Raw genomic sequence first — 27,604 nt, forward strand, 5'->3', positions numbered from 1 at the left:
ACATCGTTACATCCTCTCATACATCCAAACATGGTGATTGCAGACATGCTGTCGCACTGGTCTTATCTCCGAATCTTATTGCAATTGTGCCATTTTTGAATGTACATGAACTATGAGAACGCTTCTCAGATTTCTTTCACAGGGTGACTATGTTTTGTTTTTTTTTTTTTTTTTCAGATTTTTCCATTTTTGAAGAGACCTATTCTTTTAAACTTCTTCTTGGAAACACTTCTGAAGTGTAGTGATTCAGCTGCTAGGGTGCAGTTTGTTCAGATGGGACATTTTTATCTTGACCGCAGTAATCGTCATCATGCAGCCAGGGTAATTTTGATCTTGCCCGCAGTGCATGTTATTGTGAACGTTTAACCCTTTTTAGTTTGTGTGTTTGCTGTCCAGATTAAGTGTTGTGTTTAAGTCTTATTTCAATCAGCAGGCCATGTCCCTTACTCCTTTTGGCTAGTTTAATGGTTTGAGAAGGAAGTCCACGCAAACAGAGATTTGGTTGGTTTACGACTGTATAAAAGTAAACATATGAGGAATGTGACGAAGGAACCTGTTTCTCCACAGAAGAGGCATTTCTTCCTCATCGAGTCTCCTTGAAACACAACACGCACCTAAATCACACACTGTGTGACAGACTACAATGATTCTTGGTGTATTGTCCTTTGACTTGTATTTTATTTGCACTTTGCTTAATTGATATTGTGCTGGCCATACATTTTCTTTTGTATCTAATTTGTTCCGTGTGGGTGCGTTCACCAATGCTTCATTTCTGGGTGAATATGAAGTCCCTTGGCTGTTTGATTCAGATTTGCGAGTGGTGACCCATGGCTGTGATGTCACGAGCTTACAAGCCCAATTTACACAGTCTTGGAGCACAATGGAACTTTAGACTCAGTCGGGCTCGCCAGCCGTTAGCTACAGCACACTGAGGTATGCCGCTCACCACATCATTTTCCCCAGCTGAAGCCTTGAATGTGAGCCTTTGTCACCCTCTCACTACGCTGTCTTACCCACCTTTTTATTCTCACTCGGCTCTCATCATCCATCTCTTATCTGCTCTCCCTCCCCCACTCTTCTGTCTTTCCTCATAAAATGATGAAGGAGACTAAAGCCAGCGCGAGCAGTCGCTCTTACCCACTATCTGCACAGACTTGGACCTTTGAAAAATGCATCCAAGCTATGTGCAACTGTAATTAACCAGGTTCCGCCCTGTAGTATGCACTCAAAGGTTTTAAACTCTGTAACTTGGAGCAGAGATGCTCCCTTCCTGTGAGGTTACGAGTATCTTCAGTCCCAATCATCCTCCCTGTGTAATGAAGTACTAAATTAGGGCAGCTGAAGGAACAGAAGGTCTGTCCCAAAAAGCCTTGCAGCCCGTGAACCTCAGATACTGAAGGAGGAAAAACCACCCCTTCATGCATAAGTCCACTTTGGAAATTCTACTAGCGGGGGAAGCTTATGTGTTGCTCTCCTTCTGACTTTGGGGCAGTAACGCTGTGGTGTTTTTCTTAGCTTCAGTACAAACAGGTGTTTGTGTTTGTAGGAAGGAATAGATAAAGGGAAACAATACGTAGGGGATAATACTCTGGCAGTCAGCCGTCAGTCTGGGTTGATGTTTTGTAAAAGGAGGTTAGATCCTGTCCAAACAGTAGAGCAAAGTGCTTGTGCTGCAGAGGAGCGGGGTTACTCCGGCTCGCAACCTCATTCTTCCTACTCTTTTCTGGCAGCAGAAGATGCCGCACAGCCTGGGTGCTTGAATGCTTCACTGGACCCACCAGCGTAAGATCTTTGATCCCAATGCTCATCAGTCACCGGGTGTGACTCAGATGCCACATTAATGAGAAGGTACTATGTAAGTCAAAGCTGATGCTCAGCAAAATGAACTAAAAAAGTTGTCCAAAAAAAAAAAAAACAAAAAAGTTGTTCAAAAATGGGCACAAATGGAAGACATACATTAAAATTGTTTAAAATGAGACATACATTAAAATTGTTTAAATTTTAACTTGTTTACAGAATATTCAGTAAAAAATTCACAAAAAATAATCTGGAAAAAAAAAAACCTGGGCTCACAATGAGGAATTTTAATTTTCAAACTGTCTATTGTTATCTCCAAATATCAGGTTATGTTTTATTAGACTAGTTGTTACTGGTCTTTCACCAAGTTTTTTACCACACTACCACTTAACACATTATGCACTGTGTAAAAAGTTTTTCGTAATGGTAACACAAATGATATGTTTTTACATTTTATATGCAAAATGTAAAAAAATATATACTGTATATGTGTGGGTGTATATATACACACACAACGCCCACACATACATACATAATTTTACTATAAACATATTTATAAATATAAAATGTGTTTTTATAAGTAAAAAACAATGAACTACCTTTTTAATTTTATGGGGAAATGGTTATATTTAACAAGACTAAATTAATCCTTTATAGTGAAATATTGTAAAAAGTATGAATCACCTTTAATGTACTGTATGAGATTTTTTTTTAATTCTTTGTGCCATGGAACATACCTTTTTTTAGTTCATCTTTTTTTAATATTCTGCCTTTTGTAAAGCACATCAGTATACCATCATGTATGAAAAGTCTTCTGCTGGCACGAGGAAACGCACCAACAAGGCAAAAATCCTTTAAGATTCAGCAGGACCAAATGAAGAAGGGAAGTTTCCTGAAGAGGATTTGGGTTGGGGAATGGCAAGCTGTTAGGCCTTTCTTTTGGAGGCCACTGGCGGATTCTGGGCTTCTATGGAGTTTGCAGAGTGACCCACTGACTCTGCTTTTGATTGCTGTGGAATGACGCAGTAAAAGCCTGGGGCTCGTAAGGGCGGTGGATTGTGTATATCTCCTGTATGTGCCGTTAGGGATGTTTGTTGTTTTTAATGAATCATTTGCATTCCCCTCGATTTTGGCATTTTTTAGTCATCCTTTGTTCAAATTCAACCAAAAAAAAAAAAAAAAAAATGGAATATAGGTTGCTAATGTCGTGAGCTGATGGGAACATTATTAGACGACCTTCTATGACAGGAAAGAGCCTACCCCGGAGAGTCAATACATGATGTTTTAGTTGTCCTGAGGTCTTCTGTTTGGTCACTTCATGCTACGTAAAGACTGACGCTCAGGATAAGTGTTTATTGCGCGACGAGAAACTTTAGTATGAATATGAGCGAAAAGCCGTCAGATTGTTCCTAGCGGATTTTTTTTCTTTTGTGCTTATGCTCCACGACATACATGTGATTTTTTTCACACTTCTGTCCTCACCTCCAGTCGCTGTTATGTTGTTGTTTTTTCATCAGGATAAGGAGTAGAGTAAAAGAGAGCACAACCCATGTTCCCAACTCCTCGATCTGCTAGATGTCTTCGTCTCAACCATTCCCCATTATCTTACACCTTTCTTTCTTTTATCCATGGCCACATTTTAAGTCAGGCCTCATCACCGGGGGGTTCAGAGACTCTTCATGTTTCAAATCAGCTGTTAGAACTAGAGTTAGAGGCGTATATTATCTAATATAATGTCATGTCCTATTTCTTGGCACAGTTCGGTATATATAGTACAAAGTCTCATGTCAATATAGACACAGGTCAGCCTTTACTCGGGGTGTTTGGGGGGCGTACCTCTGGTGCTCTTGTTGTGGTTTTTGGATGAGGAAACCATACAGCTTGAGTAAAGCCGCACTTGTTTTAAAGTAGTGTTCTTGGACAACCCTCCTCTCTCTAAAGGTCCCACGGAAAACAATTTGTGCAACATATTTCAGGCTGAAACATGGCAAGCACCAAACATATAATTTTAGGTCATGTGAGTAAATGTTATCGCGCAGGTTCTGTTACAAATGAGTGTATTTATTTTCCCAAGCAAGGCTGAACCCTCCCAGATTAAGTGTCAATCAACGTGAATTACTTATTCCACTTCCTTCATGCCAGAACATACATTGTCATAACAAATACAGCTTGATATGTTCTGTACCTGCACCTCTAAAATCTCTCTCTTATTACCATCTCTCTCTCTTTTTGTAGCCAGTATACAACTGCTGCTCTAAATGGGCACTATCGTCCCGGGGTTCCCCCATGTTTCCTTTGCTTGGTGGGGGGAATTGGCGACGTGCTTGTAAGACGCCGTCTGGCCTCTGGCTTCAGACGGATGTATTCCTCTGCCCAGCCTGGCTGGCACATGCGGGGCAGTGACCAGACTCCACAAAAGTGACGCCCTGTTGATTTATAGAGGGGGGTGAAAAAGATAAGTGGGGTAGTTGACCTCATGCGCATGGCCTGATGGTCGTGGGACTGGGCGACAGGGAGTCCATTCTTCACTGCTGTGAAGAGCCCTCGCACAATATACAGACTCTCTACTTGTTGCAGATTGGTTTCATGCTCATACTCTGATTAACGGATGAGAATATGAGAACTGATGTGATCCCTGATGTGTTGTTGACTCAGGTAAACCTTTTGCTTTGCTTTACCAGTGTAACCAAAAATAATGTAGCACAGAGTCTGTTGTATGAGAATGTTGTTGTTTTTGTTGTTGCATGCATTATACCAAGTTAATATATATAAAAAATAAATGGCCAGCAGTGGAATTCTGTATGGATAGTGGGGAAAATATATATTTTTTTTTTATTCTGGAAATTAATGTAATACATTTGCTAAAAGAAAAAATAACAGTAATAACACAGGACTAGAGAGATCTTTTTTGGGTGTTTACCTGTTTAATACTGGATTGTATGCAGTGTGGAGTGCTGGGTCAACTCACATTTGTGATGAATTTAGCAATCATATTGTACAGGGAGAGGTGAAGACTAGTTTTCTTCATCACACAAAAACATGCACCCCTCCCTCCTGTGGTCTCTGAGCATGGGAGTGCAAATGCATTTTTCGGTACACTGACAGCATAACTAGGAATGGCCACTCAAAGCCGTTATTGTATTAAAACTATTCACATCATGGGACTTATAATTTTCAAGTCAAGCCTCTTGTAATTTAAGGTGTTTCTTGCCTCCTCTAGCTTAAAACTCAGACCATATTTTATCTCGAAAAGGGAGTGACTGGAAGTAGTCACAGTGGTGCCGTTTGTTTGCTGTAGTCTCTGCCCTCACTACTCATCTCGGGTGTTTTATAAACACAAAAGTCTCAGGCAGAAAGTTCCCCTAACATTCACCTCCTCGACAGTATTTTCCACCAGGTCATGTTTGGAAGAATGGGTAATGGAAATTCTTATTCTTCGCATGGCATGTAAGCAGTGGTTGCTCGGAGGGAGATTAAAGGAATGGGGGAGACGAAAAAGGGATTTGTCATGTAGGACTGTTCAACCATATATAAAGGTCCCTTTGTGAACCTTTATTTCAGGATCACCAGGGAGCGAGTCGTGCCCATGCCCAAGCCAAACAAGCACTTCGTTCACACACACAAACACATGCACAGGTCTGATGGAACATAGGTGGTGGTTGGCGGTTATTTTTATCAAGCCTTGAAGGAGAGAACATGACTTCAAGGGAAGGAAAGAAAGAGTGGGAGAATGAGACTACTGGGTGGGCATACAGGAAGGAAAGAGAGGAAAGAGAAGCGAGGAATAGAGTTAGAGTGGAGGTCTATGTGGTGTTGCACCAGCTGACGCCAACAAGAGTTTGACAAAAGTTCTTCTAAATAATCCAATGAGATCTGAGAGTGAACGTGCACAGATGCAGTGCCATTACATCATGGCCCCAGGTACTTGTTAAAAAAAATTTAGTGGAGGACAGCAGGTGAACACTCTTTCAACTTCCCTCTCATTTTATTTTGGTTGCCCGGTCTTCCTCGCAGGAGTTCTGAGTGCTTTGGCAGCTTATGAGGTAAGACGGTGCATGTGAGTTTGTTTTATTGCCAAGGGGGTACTCGGGTATGCCTGCCAACTATGCGAATTTGTTCTCTTTGTGCAACAATGTTACATACCCTGCCATAAAACATACCTGCTATGAGGGTTACCTCCGGCTTTTTCCAATGGAGTATGTGCAGCAGATTGGATATTAGGGTGGAAAAAGACTGTGTTTGTTTTGAGTTTAGTGAACTAATGGAAGGTACATCACTTCTCTCCTGCACCAATGCACCTGGAGAACATACTGTACACCAGTTTCATTTAGACTCGCAGAGAAGGTTTATTGGATTTACAGCACAAATTCAGGTATCTGAGATGGTACACAAATCCAGTTTGTTGAAAAACTAAGTGGTAAAAGAGTTATTCAACAAGTGTCATCTGTGTTGCATGTACAAACAAACAAATGCAGCCTCGCAGAATTGAGATGAGGCCCCTGTGGTCCAGGCTGAAGGACTTGAGCACGCTGATTATAGTATCCCATGGAAAACAGTCTGTTTTGAGCAGATGGGAAGGAGAGAAGAAGCGAGAAAGAGCAATGTCCTCAGCGAGGCTGTAATTGTGACCATACATCTGAATAATGTTTCCATTACATATAACCAGGTATTTTGCATCTTAAACCACCAGAATACAGGAGAAAGACTGCAAGCCTCATTCACTGAAGAACTAGACAGTCATTCAGTCAGCATCTCTGAGAGATATAAGGGCCTTTCAGCACCGCTTTAGTTCCAGAACTAAATGTACAGTACTAAAGTACTGGGACGATTTTTTACGCGAACTATTTACCAGTACCATTTAAAGGGTTGCATTCCGACCGAGAGTGTGTACTAGGACATGACAAAAGGCGATCGACAGCCATGTCATTTGTGCGCGGGCTTTCAACAGCGTTAACAAAGAAGAACAATATTAACAACAGGAGGATGGAGGACGCCTGTGAACGGAGCTGTGTTTTTGTTGTCTCGCTGGTTTCACAAATAATGAACATGGAATGTCTACGTGATTCATAAAGCGATTGAAAGAATGGAAAGGAGGACTAAGAATCTCTAACGACAACTGACAGTGTTACATTTGCTACAAGTGCCTGCACTTCAGCGTCTGTATATTTATCGCTGTTCATCATATTTGCCAAATAAGTTGACACAATGTTTACAGTATGTTACACAGCTGGTAGTACCAGTTGTGCTGGTTATACCCTGCTCCGGAGTAGGAGCCAATTTGGTTCTCGAAAAAGGCAGTCAGGTACTAAAACGCCCAAAAGTGGGTAGTTCCACAATTAGTTCTATGAAAGGTTCTGCTATGCGAAAGGCCCTATTATTGCACCAATCATTTCTTTTCTTCCCAGGAGGGTTCAACCTGAGAATATTCTAAAGTGGAATCAAAAGTTATCAAAAAGACATTTTGCTTGAACTTATTTATGAGATCTTATCTGGAGCTCCCGCTTTGAGTCCCTCAAAGACTCATCCAGTCATGCAGAAATCTGTGAAGCTTCTTTTTTAGTCTTCATTTAGTCTTCATAGGGATGCATTATATCTTAATTGTTGTTTTTAACAATGTGCGAGCTGACATCGAGTAGATGAATGAGTATATGCTAAAAAGCAAAACAAAAACAAGTCTTGAGAGTCCAAAAGAATTCACAGCTTGATGATTAAAATAAAGTTACAGTGCCCTTGTAATTCCAAGTTATGAAAAGCAAAAATATATCCGTGTGGGGTTTTCTGTATACTGTATGTATTTTTGAGGTATGTGTGATATATAGCAATATTACACAAGCAAGACTGCCGCTTTCCCTGCAAATATTGGTGCTTGAGTGTGATGAATTGGCTATTTTAAATGAATTGTTTGAATGATTCAAATAATCACTCATTGAGACACAGACTTGCTGCCACCTACTGGCGGTTTTAGTGTCATATTTATCCATGACAGACCTAAACCAGCCAAAAAATAAAAATAAAATGTATATTTTCCAATTATTATAGTCCCAAAACTAAAACATCCCCCCAAATATAATTTATATTATATCCCCCCAGTATCTCCCCCACCACTCTGACTGTCTTGTCTTTCTCTTCTTTTCTGTTTCCTTTTGTGTCCTAAAACATCTCTGGTCTCTTTGAAGTGTTTGCTCTTTCAGTTCACTTGAGTTGACAAGTGAAGAGTTGATTTGCTGAACTTTGTAGGTCATCACAGAATAAGAATGTCCATCATGGACAACGTTTTTCTTATGTGTTCCGGGTTATTAAATATGTTGGCTGATTTGATTTTGTATTCAGCCACTGGGTATTGTCAGGTCTGTTTAAATATTTTATCCTGTCTAAAATAATTTCAAAGATTTCTGCAGATTTTCTCCACGATCAGCACAGAAAAAATGCAAAATGCCTCCAGACCCTGTCTGGACCTGCTTATGAGACAAAATCTGAATATTTTGTAAAGTTTGTTTGAAGAGAAGTGGGCTCTAATGTAAGACCTAAAAAATATTAGAAGTGGGCTCTAATGTAAGACCTAAAAATTAGTATGATACTCTGTTGTAATGTATGTGTCTGCAAAACATGAAAGGTGTGTGTTTATGTTGGAAACTGAGATTTATATGTGCGTGACTGAGTGAAAGTGTTATTGTGTATTTTTTGACTTGGCTAATATTTTGTGTATGGTAATTATGTGGCTTTGGAGCTGATCTTTGACCCTTTGTGCTATTTTATGTAGGAGGGTCCCTAATGGAAGAACTTGGTATTTTGCGTCTGTATGCATGTTTGATGAATGGCTGTATACATTGTTTGTATATTTGACCTTTGATCCACCTGTCCTAAGTTTTTAAAAAAGGAAGTGATCACATGTGAAATGGACAAGGCTGTGTGGGTAAACATGCTTATCTGTAAGTCCTGTCAAGTGTGAGTGCTTCTCTGATTTAAGCATTTAACCTCTAAGTCCTCTTTGACAAAAGAATAGAATCTGTTGTAATATGGCCTTTTTCTACATATATATATATATATATATATATATATTATAAATATAATATTTAACCTTAACCTGTTTCTCTCTCTCTCTCCTATAGATAGAAGAGGGAGGAAAGGCAGCTCAGTGTAAGAAGTTGAGAGTGGGGGATGAACTGGTGAACATTAACGGTTCTGCTCTCTACGGCTCACGTCAAGAAGCTCTCATCCTCATCAAAGGTTCATACAGGGTTCTCAAAATCGTCGTCCGAAGGTACGCAGACATGCACACACATATGCTGACTTAAAGTGCAGTAACATTTACAGTTGTTTGGCGAATTCTTGTAGACAAAATCCTGTCATAGGAATCCACGCAATCAAGAATTTTGCATGAGGGCAAAAGATTTCACTTCACAGACTTCACATCGGGTTTGTTTTTTTAATGCAAAATTTCCACTTTAACCAACAGAAAGCTGTTTGATTTGTTTGATTTAATTTAAAAGTAACTTCTGTGTGTGCTTCATACATTGCAACTGTACTGACAGTGAACAATGGACCAATTTTTTTGCCCTCAAAAGTTTGCCGAAATTTTATGTACTTACACACAGACAAACACATATATGCTAACTTCAGGTGCGGTCACATTTACTGTTATGCATATGCTGTATGTCCAGCTTGTACATGCGCTTTTATTACTTTTTTTTTTATTTTATTACTAATTAGTTGTCCACAATGTGGCAACATTGGCCTGGGCCATTGTTTCACAGTTAGAAAAAAGAAATGGATGAGACAGAACATGAACAGCAACAAACTACTGACAGCAAAAGCGATAGACGCCCGCATTGGCAAGTGCTTGTGTGAGGAGATTTAAAGATACCCGCAACTTTTTACGCTAACGTATGTGTGAGGGTGAAAGATTTCCCTATGCAGATTTTGCATTGGGTTCAGTTTGACTTGTGAATTCACTGCGTTGGTTTGAAAGTGACTTCAGTGTGAGCTGTGCTTCATACTGTATATCGCTACACTATTGACAGTAGACAACAAGCCTTTTTTGCCTGCAAAATGTAGCCACATTTCACTAATGTGATCACACCTTTATAGTGAAACTGCTATTTTGATTTCTGAAACATCACATCTAGAGGACGTGACCAGGATATACAGCATTTCACTGAGGGAGAGCATCTACACAGTGGTTAAATCCACCAGTAGCTTCTGATTATGTGTCTGTTGTTTATTTTAGCTGGCGTGATGTGAGTTGACGTCAGCAGAGTTTGGCAGACAAGAGAGTTTCGTCACCCGTGACTGACAAAATTGAGTGACACAACCCTGTTTGACTCACTCAGAGTGGCCTGATGTCAGTATAACTCCTAATTATCAGAAAATACGTTTTTTAGGCTGTATCCAGGTAAGTGTTAGTCCGTTCAGTCTGACCACAGGGGTTTTTCCCTTTCCAGACATGCGGACAGGCAAAGCGTCATGTGATAGTGCCTCACTGTGGCTGTGTGCAGAGGTGCAGATGAGGCGTCTAACCAACACATACGCACACTCACAAGCATTTGAAGAATTCTGCTGATGAATTTGCATGCAGTTTGGGATAAATGTTTACCTTTTATTGCTAGCTTTATATGTGCAGGGTAAATGAGGAGCTGTGTGTGTTGTTATCAAGTCTGGACTGGACGTGCAGTCGGCTGAGTCCAGCACATTCCAATGTGTTGAGGCCTCACTGCATTAGCAGCTAGCAGACAGCTGAGTGTACATCCCACATGCCTCCCTCTTTCATCATTTATACTATCCTCCCTTCTTCCTGCTCAGTATTCTATTTCAATATTCTAAACCTTTAATAACTTAATTTTCTATATTAAATATTCTCATTCTAGCGTCTCAATATTTTCTAATCTCATTCTGTAGCCTCTCAAAATTTTGTAATCTGTATAATCTCATTATATTTTCTCTCAAGAGTTTATCATTTTAAAACCTCTCAACATTCTATAACCTTATTCTGTAGCTTCTTAAAATGTTGTAGGCTTTATAACTTTATTCTGTGTGCTCTAAAAAGTGTCACTCAACAGTAAAACCACTCAACATTCTGTAATCTCTATAGGTTCAATATTGTTAAACTTCTTTGACCTCATTTTATAAACTTTACCCTCATTCTCAATCTCTCAACATCCTCTAAGCTCTTGACATTCTGTATTTATCTTATCTGTAGTAAATAAACAAATTTAATATGCTGTTTATTTTTGCCCAACCCCTCACTCAAAAGTTTCTCAAAACACACAAATTCTCACGAGATTTTTCACAAAACATAACCTACTTGAGTGCGCTTAAGGTATGAGATTTTGGAATTACAGTCTCAGGCTGTTAAAATGCTTTTAGTCAAAAGGAAAATCTGAACTTTTAAACCTCCAGGTTTAGGATAGCCTTCCAAACACCAGCTCTGCAGAAGCTAGCCACAGAGTCAGAGGTTCAGGAGTGAGGAGAGTGGTGTAGAGATGGAAAAAATTCCTTTTCTTTTTACATCCGTTTATTTGGCAGCAAGTCAGAAACGCTGCAGTCTTAGTGTTATTACCCTGCCTGTGGTTTCCCTCTTGCTGTGGTTTTCTAGGCAGCACATGCTACTCTCTTTGTGTGTGTGTGTGTGTATGTGTGTTTTGTATTCTTTTGTTTGTGGGTTAGTTACACCAGCGGGACATGGGATTGTGCCTTCAAGGCATTCGATTTGACTGTTCTGTGTGGATAGACTATCGCTGTATATTTTGTCTTTTTGCATGCAGCCTGTTTTTGTATAAAGCTAATGTGTTGGCTTTGTTAGAATGCATGTTTATTCATACTTGGCAAACAATCTGACTAACATAGGCAGAGCTGTGTCAATTTAAGGCCAGTGCAATTGCAACCATATTTTAAATCAGGTGTCTGTATTATGAGAGCATTGAAACAGCTTTTTCGACTTTTCATAGTCACAGTTCCTCACCTTTAACCTTTAGCAAAAAACACAAAATTTACCCTTTTGCAACATCTAAAAAGGTGAAGAGTTGTATGAGTTTTCTGTGGTTATTTTGTGTATGAAAAAGAGATTCTTCATAGCTGATTTATAGCTGCATGAATAGAATTAATTAGGACTGTGAGTGTGAGGTTTTTGTAATAGTGTGTTTGTGTGTGTGTGTTACTCTTTGGAACACACAGTAAAGGTCACATGCATCACGCAGGGCTCATTTCCACCTCCATTTAAAGGCAAAGGAATGTATGACTATTCAGTTAGCACCAAAATAGAGATGTTTGTCTGTCTGTGTGTGTTTGTGTTTAATGCCAATCTCCCTGTCAGTTATTAGAATTTGACCTGAAATTGGGTTTTTGTAGGATGGAACATCTGATCTAACGTCACACTATTGTAATAAGTATAAAAATACACCGCATACATAAATATTGTGTACAAGAGTAGTTCTCAACCTTTTTGACTCCAAGCCCCACTTTGTACAAGACAATATTCAAAGACCCTCATACCTATGTTAAAATGATACTTCTTTTGTAATTAAAAAAAATATTCATAAATGTGATGTCAGTTTAATTTTGTTGTTGTTTTAGCATTTAAATTGAGATGAATTTAATATAATTACATTTTAACAAATTTAAGACTTCTTGAGTCCCCCATGGAGGTATGCTGAGGTCTGCTAAAGGGTCCTGATCCCCTGAAAAAAAATAAAATAATACAATTTAAATGACAAAATTGTTTTATCACTATTTTTATGCTATTTAATGACACATTTATTTGATCTATATTTTTGAAACAGAGTTGTTGTGCCCCCAGCTTCTCTTTGTGAATGTGAAGGAGTGCTGTACAGTTAAAGGATGTTTGTGGTGTGCCGTGTCCAGAGACACACTGTATTGTTTTCCTGCACATACACACTTTCTATTGTTCTGCAACAGCTGTCTGGAATGCAGACTTCATGCACTTTGTTTACTGGCCCCAAACTTTTAATTGCACACATTAGTTCAGTGTTTGTGTCTTTACCTTTTGAGTTGCGTACATGTCTAGTTCTTTTAAAGTGGTCATATGATGCTGCAAAAAATAACATTATTTTGTGTATTTGGTGTAATGAAATGTGTTTATGCGGTTTAAGGTAAAAAAAAAACATTATTTTCCACATACTGTACATTATTGTTTCTCCTCTATGCCCCGCCTTCTGAAACATGCAGATTTTCACAAGGCTCATCTGTCTGAAAAGCGAGGTGTGCTGTGATTGGCCAGCTATCCAGCATGTTGTGACTGGCCGAATGCCTCAAGTGTGTGATGGAAATGTTACGCCTCTTAACATACTGTGAAGCCTTGTCCGGCCGGAGCGACAAGACAAAAACATAAAACCCATTATAAACGTTATATAAACATGATTTCTAGTCGTGTTTTCTTTTGGAAGGCCAAAACAAAGTAGTTTCGTTTCTCAACAAATCATCGTCACACACTGTGGCCTTGAGTGAGCAGAGGCTGGAGGCATAGAGTGAGCAGAGGGTGGGTTGAGAACGGTGCGGCAGGCGGATTCTACGAAGTACCGTACCTTGGTCTTGCAGCAACCACATGTGACTACCCCGGGCTGGACGCCACTTCATCCACAGTGAAAACCGATTCGGCGATCCACAGCGCAAAGTTGATGTATTTCCTCAGCGACCAGCACGGATCAGCCCCAGGCATGATGAAGCGGATATCATCCTCTTTTGGAAGGCCAAACAAAATAGTTTCGCTTTCATAGTGAGACACACAGCATCTATACGACATGGCGGTGGCGTCAACAACAATACTACAATGAGAATAAAAGGTACGCCTTCTTTCTTTGCGTGAACATCTGGGCGGCGTCATGCAAATATTCCCACATACTGACGTAGATTTTTTTTTTTAGGGGGGCGTGGACGAGTGTTAACTTTTATAAAGAATATCTCTTTGGATTTGAGACCTTACTCTTTGCAACTTCACAGATCTTCTTTATTTACCAAGAGCTTGTAACACTCCAAAAAGAAAGGAAAATTTGAAATCGCATCATATGACCCCTTTAAGTGATAAATACTACAAGTATGAAAATACACTTGATCTATCGAGGTTATCTAAACCTGATGTGCTCTGCCTGGAGGAGTGGTGCCCAGCTTGGCACAGAGAACAGTGTGCTTCTGAAATTTCTGGATGTCTGGTTCCTCCTAGTTCCTACTCCCACTTCCTGTTACACATGCTGACTGTAATAGCAGCTTTAGGAGCTGGGCTGGGAACCATGGGACAGAAATGTTTATTTACAGCAAATAACCATTGTCAGGGGCGGAAGAACTGTTTTGAAATGTGTATTTTGTCCCTGTCTCAAATCAAGTTTGAAATCCAGACCATATTTGGACTGTAAGTATGTAGTTTAAAGATATTCAGATTCACAAACACGCATGATCAGACTTAAAAGAAGGGTAGGTCTTCATAGGAAAGCCATGTGATGGAGGGAAGTGTCACTGTCTTGCTTTGAAATATCCGTCTGGATTTATTGAGTAATTGGCACATTGGTTCTACACCATTTGCCAGAGAAAACTATTGCACTAGATCATCCATAAATAACAGCATCAATCTTAAAAATGCTTTGTGTAATTTCTGACCTGCAAGTGGTACCAAAGGCTATTTGCAAAAATAATTACCCAAATTTGGGACAGTTTAGATATTGAAGAACACATTTTCTTGTCCATACAATGAAACCCAGTGGGGTCCAATGTTGTTTGGACCCCAGCATCTTTCAAAATATCTTCTTTTGTTTTCCATTGAAGAAAGTCTTGGAACAACGTGAAGATGAATAAATGATGGTAGAATTTTCACAATTGAAACTGCCACAGTGTCGACACTATTGGGATGGGGGGAAAAGGTGATACATTACACACATTACATTTGATCATTACCCATTTTCTTTGTCTTAGCATTTTTGGTAGAGTTTAAATTGAAAAAGAGAAGTTAATAAATGACACATTTAGCCATGTCCAATTCACATTACAGGAACCAGTGGCTGTAATCTACTGTAAGAAGCCAACTGGCCAAAGGCTGATATTAAAGCTGTAAGCACCACTGCTCTCATGAGGAAATAAAGTGTGTAGAGCCACTTCGGTCATCATTTATCAAAGGTTGCCTGGTCTCTCTGGGAGAAACCCCAGTTGCACTTCACTCTATGAGTTTACGATCTTGTGGTTTGGAGAGGCCGTGGGGGAGAGTTATGAAGGACAGAGCAAACTCAGGAAGCTTCTAGAAAAAGCAGTCTTACGGTAAGATCCTGCCCGCTGCTCTAAGGAACAAGAAAGAACAAAGGAGACTCAATGCCAAAACATTGGACATTCCTTACATTCCCAAGACCCCCCCTGACTTTCCACATATTAGAAACAAAACTCTAAGACCTTTCAGATTCCAAAACTTTCAACATGACAACCCTACTGTGGTGTTAGTGTATAACATGTTTTTGATAAAATTTCTATGGACAGAATTTATAGTCTACGGCCTTCTTTGTTGTGTTTTAAGAAATTGTGCACCGAAAGGATTTCTGTACATGTACAGTATATATTAGGGATGCACTGATTTTAATGCGTTGGCTGATACTAAAATACTAATATATATATATATATATATATATATATATATATATATATATATTTTTTTTTTTGTCTAAATAAATGAGAAAATAATACAATAAATACTAAAATGAAGTTTTTTAATGCCACAAGTGAATTTAGGCATCACAGCATTATATATACATTTATCAGTGTTTGTAAAGATCAACTTTTCCTTTGCTGTCATATAATGCCCTCTTAAATAGGATAAATGAGCATGCACAATTAAATATCCAGCAAAAATCAATATGGTTTGAAATTAGTATATAAAATTAGTGAATGGTGTGTGAGTCTTACATTTCAATGGTAATGGACAAAGCAGACATGATCTTTTTCCTGGAATGTGTCAAGTGGTCAATCCAGACAGTTCTCCATGTGTTGGTTTATCCTTTGGGATTGCATTACTAGTTTTCAGACTGTGCACATTGAAATGGCTTCTTTGTTTATTAACAGGCCCAGTAGCCTATTGTTCCACACAATAGTTTGCCTTCTCATCATTGTAAAACCTTTTTGTGATAGGACTCTGGACATATGGACAAGATGTAGGCCATCAGTTAGATTAACTTCTGTTCAGTTGCCAGGGAAAATGTAAACAAACTGTGGTGTTATCATTGGTGTAATCTGTGAAGCCTTGTGAACTGCTGAGCATCTGTTTTAACATCTGTTGTTGCAATTTTTGTTAAGACTGATTCAACAGACTTCCATACTTTTATTCATTCACTTTATGTTCTTGTGATTAAAAGGGCATGGGGGGTCATGACCTGGCACATCTCTCTGCTTTGTTTTTCTGTCCAAAGTAGTTAGGAAGGGTTTGATGTGGCTGATAAGCTTTTAGCCCAAGATGCATTTTACATGCATTCTTTCCCCTTAAACAATACTTTAGAATCAGAGTGAAAGAGTATCCAAAACAACAAACAAGCTATTGTGCTGCAGAGCCCAGCTCATGACTGCTCCCTTCCTGGACTGGCTTTTTCTTTGTGGCCATATTGGTAAAAGCCTGGGTGATTACATGGAATGCAGCCTGTGCGTACCACTCACTGTTTTCGGGAAACGGGCAACCAGAAAACAAACAATGCTGATTGCATGGATTGAAAGCTATTTTATTTTATTTTATTTTATTTTATTTTATTTTATTTTATTTTATTTTATTTTATTTTATTTTATTTTATTTTATTTTATTTTATTTTATTTTATTTTATTTTATTTTATTTTATTTTATTTTATTTTATTTTATTTTATTATTTACCTTGTTGCATATAATTTATATAGGCTTCAAGCTAATAGTTATTTTGAGGTGAAAGGTCCATTTGATTTAGGGACATACACATGGATGAAACATGGAACAAAATACATAGTAGTACCAGTACTATGAAACAATTTTATACTTTGTTAGCACAGAGAAATTGAAACGACAGAGAATAATATGGTTTAGTTATGGCATTACAATCTGCTTGACAATCTGTATAAATACCATATTCTTGATCAGTGAGTAATTCTCGAATATACGATATTAAATATGGACATGTTGAGTTATGTATCCCATGCAGTAAGACAGAGAGGCCTGCTAACAGACTAATTGTATGTCTGGGTGTGAAAAAACTTAACAGAGAGATGAGGGTTTTTTTTTTTTTTTTTTTTACCAGAGCACAGCATGCAGTACTGCTGACTCATGCATGTCACCAACCTTTCTTACAATAACTAAAGATATCATCAGTTTGTGGTTTAAACACCCTTCTTTGCTATCCATCACGATCTTAGTTACTATAAAGAATTTTAAGGTAAATTTAATGTGCTAGCATATCAGAAACAATTATGATTTTGAAATGGTGTCACTTAAGGGCTTAACCTTGGTTTAATGGCTTTTAATGGCCATACACTTGTGCAGTACTAACCTCAAATCTGTGGTGTCAAAGATATGCTGCGTCCTAATTTGCCTACACATACGGCCTTAAAGTATGTTCTCTTTTGTGAAGAAAAATTACACACTTTGGAGTGTGTAGCCTGTATAGTGGTCAATTATCTTGTCACAGTTAACACCCTCATATACAGTACACACTCCATATTTCAGTTCACTTAATTTATGTTACAATCGTTCATAACATATTGATGCTATGTGACTTGGGATTTTGTAGTACGGTGTGACACGATGTGGAGCTGGAATGTTGGAATGTCTGTGGAAAATGTATAAAAATGTCACATAGTGAGCATTATTGTTGCTATGTTTTTGAGAAAACAACAACCAGTGAGGATCTACATACCAACATTTGCACAGATGGACAAAACGGGTCACAGACCTGTTATTAAAAAAGGTTGTGTGCTCGCCATGCACTGTATTTGTCCATTCAAAGTTTTAAAACTCATAAAAAGGCAATCATGAGTAATCAAGGGAAATATTACAATGGAAGTTTACTTACCAACATGCTTCAAAGACACAAGGGTGAAAAAATAATGACAGAATTTTTATTTGCATGAAAACTATCTCTGTAAGATTGACCCTGGGTTAACAGTTTCAACTGAAGAACCCATTGGTGGGAGGTTGCGTGCCATTGTAATTTGTCCTATACATGATTCCTGGGTTTTTCTTGTATTGTCAGTGTCGTAGTTGTTAATCAGACTGACCCCATTCTGACTTTCATCAGCCCTGCTGATTAGAGCAGGAAAAGCACAGCTGATGTGAGTTAAACTTCATTTTATTCTCTCTGTCTCTCAGGCAGTTGCTGGAATAACAAAACACATTGTTGTACTTTCTTCACTATTGAAAAGAGCAAGAATACATGTACCTGGCCTCATGCTCCAGTGACAATGCACCGCTTCAATCATTCAGTCTTATTCCACCAATCTGTTCCCCAATTCTGCTCTCTCTCTCTCTCTCTCTCTCTCTCTCTCTCTCTCTCCACCCTTCACTCTCTCACCACTACTGGCTGAAATTGACTGCTCTCTCCCAGGGAGACAGGAAGCGGCCCTCACATTTTTCCCCCATTCAAACAATAATAGGAGAAAATGCTAGGTATTATTTTAGCAGTGGCTTGCTGCTTTATCTCCCCCAAACATAGTTTCCTCTCCATCTGAGCACCACTTCCTCTCCTCCTAATGTCATTAGAGCGAGTAAGTGGGAGGTTGTGTGTGTGAGAGAGAGAGAATATGCCGTTTAGTGGACTGAATGTTTGGTCTTCAGTTGTGACTTGAAATATTGAAAGAGAGAGAGAGATGCTGTTTGAGAGGGGAAGTGAGGGGAGTGTTTGTCTGATAATTTTTTCCTGGACTTGGAATCTGGTCAGAGCCTCAGGCTGCCTCATCACAGCTAAATGACCACCAGCTTTCACTCATAGGAGCGTTGAAGCCGTTAGGGTCCTGATAAAGACTGACCACTCACAGCAGACACAGACCTCAGGGTTGTCCTTTGACTCGAAACGTCTACTGATGGATTAGACCTGAACTTCACCTTGAACCTGAAGCTAAACAATCTTGGATTGGATTCATCTCAGAATATTTCTCTTATACTTTGAGAACATCTGGAGTTGTCTGAAGTGTTGTGAGTAAGACATTTTGTACTGTGCTGAAAACCTTAAGTGGGGGTCAACCCAGCTATAGCTTCAGTCTGGTAAACTGGGTTTCTGTTTCTGTTTGACCCGATTTCAGCCGTAACTGAATTTTTACATGAAGTTTCTGTGTTTTGCCTTTAGATAGCTGTACTTATGGAGCCTCAGATCAGCTTGGTGTTAGGTTTAATGTTTTAGATTAGATTGTAAGTTTTATTGGTTGAGGATAATGATAGTTCTGAGCTGTCTTAAGAAATCTTTTATTTCCTGACAATGCAGAAGTGGTTGTAATGAAATATTATTTGCATTTATTGTTCATGGGTTTTTGAACGAGACACATTTTGATTCTGACGTGCCTCTGTGTTGACGTTTGTCCTTCATTTTTCTTTAGCCTCTCTTTACTAAATGTCATGTGTGGCAATATCATGTTTGTATTTTAAACTCTTTAATGTGTGTCAATTTGTTGTATTACACTGAATATTCTTCTGCTTGCTTACAATAACCACACTCTGAGAACTGCCATTAAATAGCTAACGGTGTGTCAATACAGATATCGCTATTTGTTTTAGAAGTGTTTTGAATTTATATACACTAACATTCAAGATTTTTTAAGATTTCTTTTATTCCGCAGGGACACATTAAATTGAACAAAAGTAACAGTAAAAACGTATAATGTTACAGAATATTTCTATTTCAAAAAATGCTGAGCTTTCTATTCAGAAAAGGAATCCTGAAAAAAATATATTTTTTGTGGTAAAGTTTATTTTATTAAATACTTAAGTTTATTTCCTATATATTGCATTTTTGGATATTTTTCACTCGCTTGTTCTTACCTGGCCTCTCATGGAAACACTTTTATTGTTTTTTTTTATTGTTATTTTTTAATAACTATTATTAATTAATTAATAAGCTCTTAAAAACCATGACTTAAAAACCATGATAAGTTCCCTCAGGATTGGTATTGCCATCTGGAATGTTTGGGAATACTGTACTCCTGTCAATGGGAATAATGGGATGAACCTGGAATCTGGGCCTTGTTCCATTAATGCTGCTATTTTATAAATTATTTGGCCGTTATTTCACTGTGGATACCTTAGAAAGAACCAAACTCAGCCTCTAGTGGATGGCAGGTATGAAAGACTTCCAAATAACAAATCCAAACATATTTCCCTTGATTCCTGTACATTTATCAAGACTGACACTGCTTTGGAGTAAAGGGTCGTTTCCTCACTCTTGAATGCTGTGGTTTCCTGAATGTGGTTTTCTTTTTGTCAGTAAATGGTACTTAGGTATATTAGGGTGATGTTATGACTTCTTGTTCGGTTATGTCTCTGTTCTTCGAGCAGGCGCTGTGTGCCAGTGATCCGTCCCCACTCTTGGCACCTGGCGAAGCTGTCAGAGGCACCCTGCACTACGGGCACTGGTGACCCCTCAGATGGCCCCCCGGCTATGCAGCTCCACTTCACACCTGTCAGTGTACCGTGGCACTCCGGAGGTGACAATAGGTTGGTATAATAGTCGTCAAAAAGATGATGTATTTAAGTAAACATACCTTACTCTCTATAATGATTTGTTTCTTTTTAGCATTTCTGTGTTGCAGCGTTCAGTGTAACGTACATTATACTAATAGCTTTAACAGATCTTTGTGTGTCGACGGCAGAGAGAGATAGATCTCATTGTTGAATTAGGGAATTTTGCTTCCAGCAAGTTTCACAAGGAAAACAATCAGAGAGGAAGCTGGTGATCTCACATTTTATGTCAACATGTGGCTTACCGGATGCCACTGCTATTTTCAGATGTATGACTCAGACATTCTTCACAGATCACCAGCAAAGTGACCAAAAACACACAAGAAACCCTGCAGTACAAAACATAGCAATGACCTGAGGGTCTAATACTGTATTTAACTTTCAACTTCAACAGGGGGACTTCCGCTGAAAATGTGAAACCTAATCATAACACCTGTAACACAAAATGAAAAGGCCTACATAATTATTATAGACACAAATAGTTAGCATATATAGATTTATGTTTGTTTATTTATGCTGAGTGTCTTTTTATTTGAACTGATGGAAAATGAGACTTGCAATAGGTCTAAACTGTTGTTAGTTCTTTTTAGGTTTTTTTATTATTATTGAATGTAGTTCTTTTTAGTTTTTTTTATTCTATTTGAATAGAATAAACTAATTGTGATTTCAAAATACTTCCTTAAAGTCAATTCCATCTTGCATTATAAGTGTGGCAAGAGACACTTTGTAGACTTTCTGGAAGCTTTTGCGTCAGGAATTTTACAAACCAAATGCAAATTTGATATTGAAATTCCAAGCTGGCATTAAAAAGTGTAAATTTTTTGGTACTTTTTGTAGGCAGACTTTGAAATCCTTATGGTGATTGTCACATCATCTAACTTGGCTTGCTTCTGTTTTGTTGTGCAGCGAGCTGTCCATGCAGTGGGGCCATATCTCCAGGCACTACAGCACAGACCGCAGTAGCTCAATAGGAAGTATGGAGAGTCTGGAGAATCCTCCCAACCAGGGTTACTATGACAGTCAGCTCTCTCCCATTGATCCTGTCATCTTCAACAACAAACGTGACTCCGCGTACAGCTCATTCTCAGCCAGTTCAAACACATCCGATTACACTGTCCCTGTCAAGCCTGAGGATACCAACTCTATGGACAGTCTTCTCCAGGGTTTTGGTTCGTCCTGCAGGTATCCAGACGGAGGCCAACATTGTGCCTCCAGTGGCCATGGAAGCCAGCGGGAAGAGCATGGGCACTCCAAGATACTGTCTGACAGAACTAATGCTAAAGTACGACCGTCGTCCTACGGCTGCGAGGAGGAACACTGTGTGCCACCGCGGCCACCCATGAGGAAGGACAGTTTTAGGGCTACTAGAGGCCAACCAACAGATAAACGCTGTGTGTCTGCTCCTGTAGGCATCCCCAGTGTAACCAGCTGCATGGTTGAAGATCAATCCCAAATCCAGAAAGTTTTGACTGGCGAAGTTTATTTGAATGGAACACAAGACAATAAGCAAGAACGTAAAGGGTGCACCATTGAACCTTATTACACATTCAACTCTAAGAGACACTCTGATGGAGATAACAAGGCAACAAACCATGAGAAAAAACACTTGGAGAACTATTCGGAAACTGTGGTGGTTTCTACACCTTCTCTTAGTCCCTTGTCACAAAGGAAAAGGGATGAGAACTTTGATACACAACTCCAACCAGAACGTAATATCCAGTCAGCAATGCACAGACACAGTGCACCTGAGAAACTTCTAGCTTCTCAGCTGTGTATGATGGATTTTTCCAGCGACAAAAGTTATAATCGTGCATCTCCAACTTGTCAGTGGTCACAGTCACCTCTTTATCTGAGTGATACTAGTCCAAATACTGCCCAGGGCAAGTGGGGAACAAGTAGATGTTCCACACCTGGTTCGGTGGCAACTTCCGAACTTGAGGATCCCAGGTTAGAAGAGGATCCTCTTGATTCTGGACAGAATCCCTGGGGGCAGCCTATTAATGCCTCTGGAAATCCCATGGAGAATGGGTTCTCCACCGCTAACTCTCAGACCAGTGAGAAGGACTTTGGGTCTGTAGGTGCTGGCATGTGTGTGGACACTCACCTGAATGAGAACGGAGGAGAAGTGAGGGTAGACGATGGCAGCGTCACAAAGCAGTCGCAGAAGCGGCAGTTCCGTAGCAGCAAATCGCGTCGTAGAAGTGAGCGTTTTGCAACAAACCTCAGAAATGAGATCCAGAGGAAGAAGGCCCAGCTGCAGAAGAGTATAAACCCATGTGGTGAGGAGACTGTGGAAGAAGAGGTTGCAGATCTCAACATGGAGACAGTAGCTCCTCCAGAGTACCATCAACCCAGAGCCCAAACCTTGTCAAGTCCTCTTACCAGTCCTCCCACTGCCTCCATGCAAATATCCAAACAGACTCAACAAGTTATTGATACAACCCCAGATGTGGAACACTCCAGATCCAGGGCTGTGTGCTTCCAGACATCTCAGACCCAAACCCAGATCCCTCAACATGCCAGACAAATGTGTGTGTATGTGGTGGAGGAGATAGTACCTGCAGGGAAACCACAGCAACGGCGATGGACACCAGAATACAAGCTTCAACGGGAAACAGAGCCCTGTGAGAGTAAGAGAAATGAGGCTACTGGACAGATGTGGTCTGGAAAAATGGGATCAACAAGAGGGAGGACAGGTTCCTCCAGTAGTCGTTTAGGTCGATCAGATGAGTGTGATATCCCTCCCTTTGCAGACCGCAGGAGGTTCTTTGAAGAGACTAGCAGAAAGTTGAGTCAGTCTGTAACAAACTTGTCAAGCCTGACAAGTCGAAATCAGAGACTAGAGAAGCCGGGTAGACCGACCCATCCATCCTCACCTGAACCTCTTGAAATGGCCACTAACCTGGGCCGGAGGAGGTTTTCGTATCAAGATGTGCCCTACGTCAACTCACTGGACACTGTGAGACAGTTTATGAGTACCCAACAAGAGCAAGAAAAATTGAGGGAGAGGCTGATAGAGAGAGAGCAGGAGAAAGAAAGAGAGCAAGAGAGAGTCAAGGAGAAAGAGAAACTTAGAGAACAAGAGAGGGAGAAGGAAAGATTAAGGAAAGAGAGGGAAATAGAGCAACAAAGGGTGAAGGACTGGGAGGAGAGGCAAAGACTGCTGCTTAGAGAACAAGAAAGGGAATGCAGGAGAGAAACTCTTAGCTCCGAACACAATATGAGTAGTGACACAGTTCCTCAGTCTTTATCTCATAACGCCTGTCAAAGACAGCCGCCCGTTCCTCAGGATCCTGCCTTTCTCCAGTCCTCTGAGCATTTCTATAGCAACACTACCCACAAGATCCAGAAACCTTGCTCAGCGTTCCACCCAGTGAGCACTCAGCACAATCAGTATGATGACTACAATGTAAATCCACCCTACAAGACCAGGAGCTACACCCCAGCTGAGGTAAGACTGGGAATTTAGCATTGTCATTGTCAAGCTTTTCTCCAGGTTCTCAGGCAGCCCACTGAACCGCTAATATAAAAATTCCAGATTTTCAGAGTACCACTATAACAAACATAATTGCAGTGTACAACATTAGTGTTGGCATAGATTCGGTATTTACCTGCTTATAAATACTTTGCCATGACCTGGGTCTTATTGTGCCACTGTATTGTCCAGCAGCAAACAGTACTGTCATGTAAATATATATATATATATATACAACATAGAGACATTTGTTACTGAATTATTTATGCAAGTAAGAGTAAAGCTTTTCTCCTGCACTTCAGCCTCATTATTTCATAATGAATAGCATGTACATTAGCTTATAATCAATAGCTTGAACATTAATACAGATGGAAATCAAAAAATTGCTGCTTGTGTATATGAAAGAGGCTGTAATTTCCTTTATTTTGGTTATTTACAGTTCTAGGCTCTTAGGAGCTACACGATGAGTCCTTACAAAATGGCTTTGTGAAGCAACAGAACCACGTTTGATTTCAGTTAAATCGTTTTGAATTGAAAATAGCCTGCCTTATTGTGAATGGGAGTGATTTGTGGTTTTGTTCCTAAGCATTTATTTTAAAATGCACTGAGCCAGAAGGCTACTTCTGTTATCTGTAAAATATTATATATCTTCTTTGTGCATTGATCTTTATGCACACTGTTGGAATTGAATAAGGAGGAAACTGTTTATTCTCTGTTTGAGCTGTTATTTTAAGACATTTGGTATAGTGCCATATAGATGGGAATGAGACAGTTGTTTTCAGTCTTTAGTGCAGACTTGTTTTAATATTAGCATTCAGGCAGAATATTGATATGAAATCGGGCTTCTTCAGAGTCCGAAAAAAAGGCCAAATGTTGGCCAGAAATGTACAAAATAATAAATTGGCTCTAATACAACAGGAAGATTGAATATGTATTCTATCTCAAGTCACTGGTATCTATGCATGTCCTTTCATTTTTAAAAGTGTTCTAGTTTCATCTTAAAATATCCTGAATTGATAATCTAACTGATCTCTGGGCCATTTTTAGGTCCGTCAGTGTGTTTAGATAGACCTTTATTGATACTTGAGGGAAAATTCAGGTGAATACAAGAGGGAATTTTCCTTGTAGTGGCATCAAGCCCATGTCCTCTGGATGAGAATCAGAGATACTATTCACTGTACTACTGACTCCCCTTACAGTTCTCAGAGCAATGTTTTTGAACACTATCAATTATTTTGGCAGTTATCAGATATTATGCTTATGGTGTGCTTTTGAAAATCTGGACTATAGATAGTTGGCACAACAGCAGTGGGAATGAAACAGAATTGTATGGCTAATTAAGAGCAAAAGCTAGAGAACTCTTTTAAATGCCAGGGTTGTTATATTATCTACATTAGGTTGTTTCAGATGCACCATATGCTAAAGAACAGACCAGCAGACAGTTGAAAGGTATAAAGTTCCATAAATCACCAGTGTAGTGTTTTTAACTATTTACCTTGTTTTTAGTTTTTTTTAGTGGTAGGTTTGGGTATAAATCTTCTACACTAAATTATTTTTTTTTCTGTTAATTTTAATAAATTATATTTTATTTATTGTTTATGTTTAATATTTAAATATATGGCGAATATATTTTACAGGACCACCCTGTGCAGGAACAAGCAAAAAAACTAAACCGAAATTTCAGCTTAACAGAGAGGTAAGGTTTCTGCTTTTAACTCTCTAATAGATTAACTTACTGTTATTGTCATATTTTGCATGTGTTTTACTTATTTACTTATGGTTATTGACAAACCATTAACTGTAAGAAGGATAGCATAACATTTTTTATTCCACAGGGACTACTCAAGGTGTAGGAGAGACTCCAAGACAGGAGAGGCTGCTGCTGTTCCTAGCTTCATGGGTCAAGGTGGCAACAGCATGACAGGTGGCCGCACGGAAGAGCATCTTTTTTCACCCCTTAGAAACCGTGCTATGTCAGAAAATGACATTCGTGTGGACACACAGAATCAATCACACCAACGTCACACCAAGCAGAATGCGTGCGTCCACTCTTAGTGACCTGGATGAGAATGGAGTATGTGTAGGTGAAGTAAAGAAGAAAAAAGGGCCTCCGCGTCCACCGCCCCCAAAATGGGATCAATTCCACAAGAGACGGGCATCCCATCATAACCTCTTCTCCTCCCCGCCACTTCATTCTTCTCCCTCTTCCTCTCCACCTCGACCACAGCCGTGCACATCCCAGCCCCCCAGTGTGCCTGAAATGACACGTCAGCGCTCCTATAGTCTTCCTCCGAGGGAGCTCTCAGAGAGCCGTCACTGCTGCAGTCAGGAGTACTCGGTGGCTCCCCCCAGCCCTGCTTTTACACATCGGGCCTTTAAACCTGTAGCCCTGCCCCCAAGAGAGAGAGACATGAGGAGGGAACTTCATCAACCTTTGCCGCAGCCTGAACCATGCACAAGGTGAAACAAAGTAAAAACATATTATCTTTACAGTTTGACTAGATGAAAGAACACATTTCCATCATTCATTTACAAAAAGGTTTTTAAATATATTTCCAAGTAAAAAATATTCTTACAAAAATCATTAATTATTTCCTGGTTTTTATTCTGCATGTTGATTGGACCACAATACTTAAAGTTTTTTGAATATAAATAACCTAAACTTTTGAATGGTAGTAAAATAATTACATTTTTTATGTACTTTTGAATAAATTCCCCTCATGTCTACCCTATTTTAGAATACCTGTCCATAATGCTCCAGTGTCAGATGAGCCTAGAGTCATATTGGTGAAGCCCATCTTTTCTGAGCATCGAGCTGAGTGGGACCGGTCCAGTCCTCATTACCCTGCACCGGGCACTACCAGGCCTCTTGAAGTCCCAGAGAAGAGTTTGTCATCTGCACCCGTGTGTCCAGAATCCTACTTCTCCATGAACAACTACCACTTGCTGCCCCATCAAGCAGGCTTCCCTGGAACAGCCCACAAAAACCAGATTATTTCCTCCCGCAGTCCCAGCAGTATTGAAGATGGAAACCAGCCCCTGGAAACAGACATAGATGAGATCTGTGATAATGAGCGGTTAGGGGAAAATGACAGAAGGGAAGGACAGGACAGGATGGAGCTGCAGGGTTTTGCTCGACCAGTTATGGTGCTGGAAACAGACATTGACAACATGCCTGAGGAAGGGGCTCCATCAACGAGAAACATAAGAGGGCCGAGGGCCGCTTTGGTGGACTCCATTCTAGAGGATGATTATGGTTTATCTAGGAAGCTGATAGGAGAGTTATTTCCACACAGTGTAAATACAGAGACGGGTGGAGAGAGCTGGAGAGGAGGCCACCCAATCAGTGGAGGACCGCTAGAGAGGTACGGCAGTCTAATACTATTTCAGTATTAAATTGTTTCAAAGTAAATTTAATTTTCAGTCTAGTCTATTCTGTTCTGTTCTGTTCTGTTCTATCAGAAAGATTGTTACAGTGCCTCCACCTTTACCTCCATTACTTTGCTTACTTCCTAGGTCTTCTAGACTGGGAGCATCCGCAGCACAAGTTTCACGATCAACCTGTTATGACACATCAGCTGACAACCCGCAACTTCTTGCCAGGATTCGAGAGATCTCTGAGAGGAAAGAGGAGGAGGAAGAGCTTAATTATAAGGTGAAAGATTCAGAAA

General features: G+C 39.7%; 1 protein-coding gene across 1 annotated transcript in view; it reads left to right on the forward strand.

Moving 5' to 3' along the window:
- The window catches only part of LOC109093141 (protein Shroom4-like), a 38,445-nt gene that overhangs the window by 8,010 nt on the left and 2,831 nt on the right, over positions 1–27,604 (forward strand). Inside the window, 8 exon segments of the mRNA XM_042759835.1 lie at positions 8,907–9,058; positions 20,276–20,434; positions 21,365–23,909; positions 25,571–25,629; positions 25,769–25,939; positions 25,941–26,393; positions 26,672–27,298; positions 27,450–27,588. Of these exon segments, the coding sequence (XP_042615769.1) occupies positions 8,907–9,058; positions 20,276–20,434; positions 21,365–23,909; positions 25,571–25,629; positions 25,769–25,939; positions 25,941–26,393; positions 26,672–27,298; positions 27,450–27,588 (4,305 nt within the window).

Source organism: Cyprinus carpio, chromosome A7 (genome assembly GCF_018340385.1).
Source record: "Cyprinus carpio isolate SPL01 chromosome A7, ASM1834038v1, whole genome shotgun sequence".
NCBI classification, from domain to species: Eukaryota; Metazoa; Chordata; class Actinopteri; order Cypriniformes; family Cyprinidae; genus Cyprinus; species Cyprinus carpio.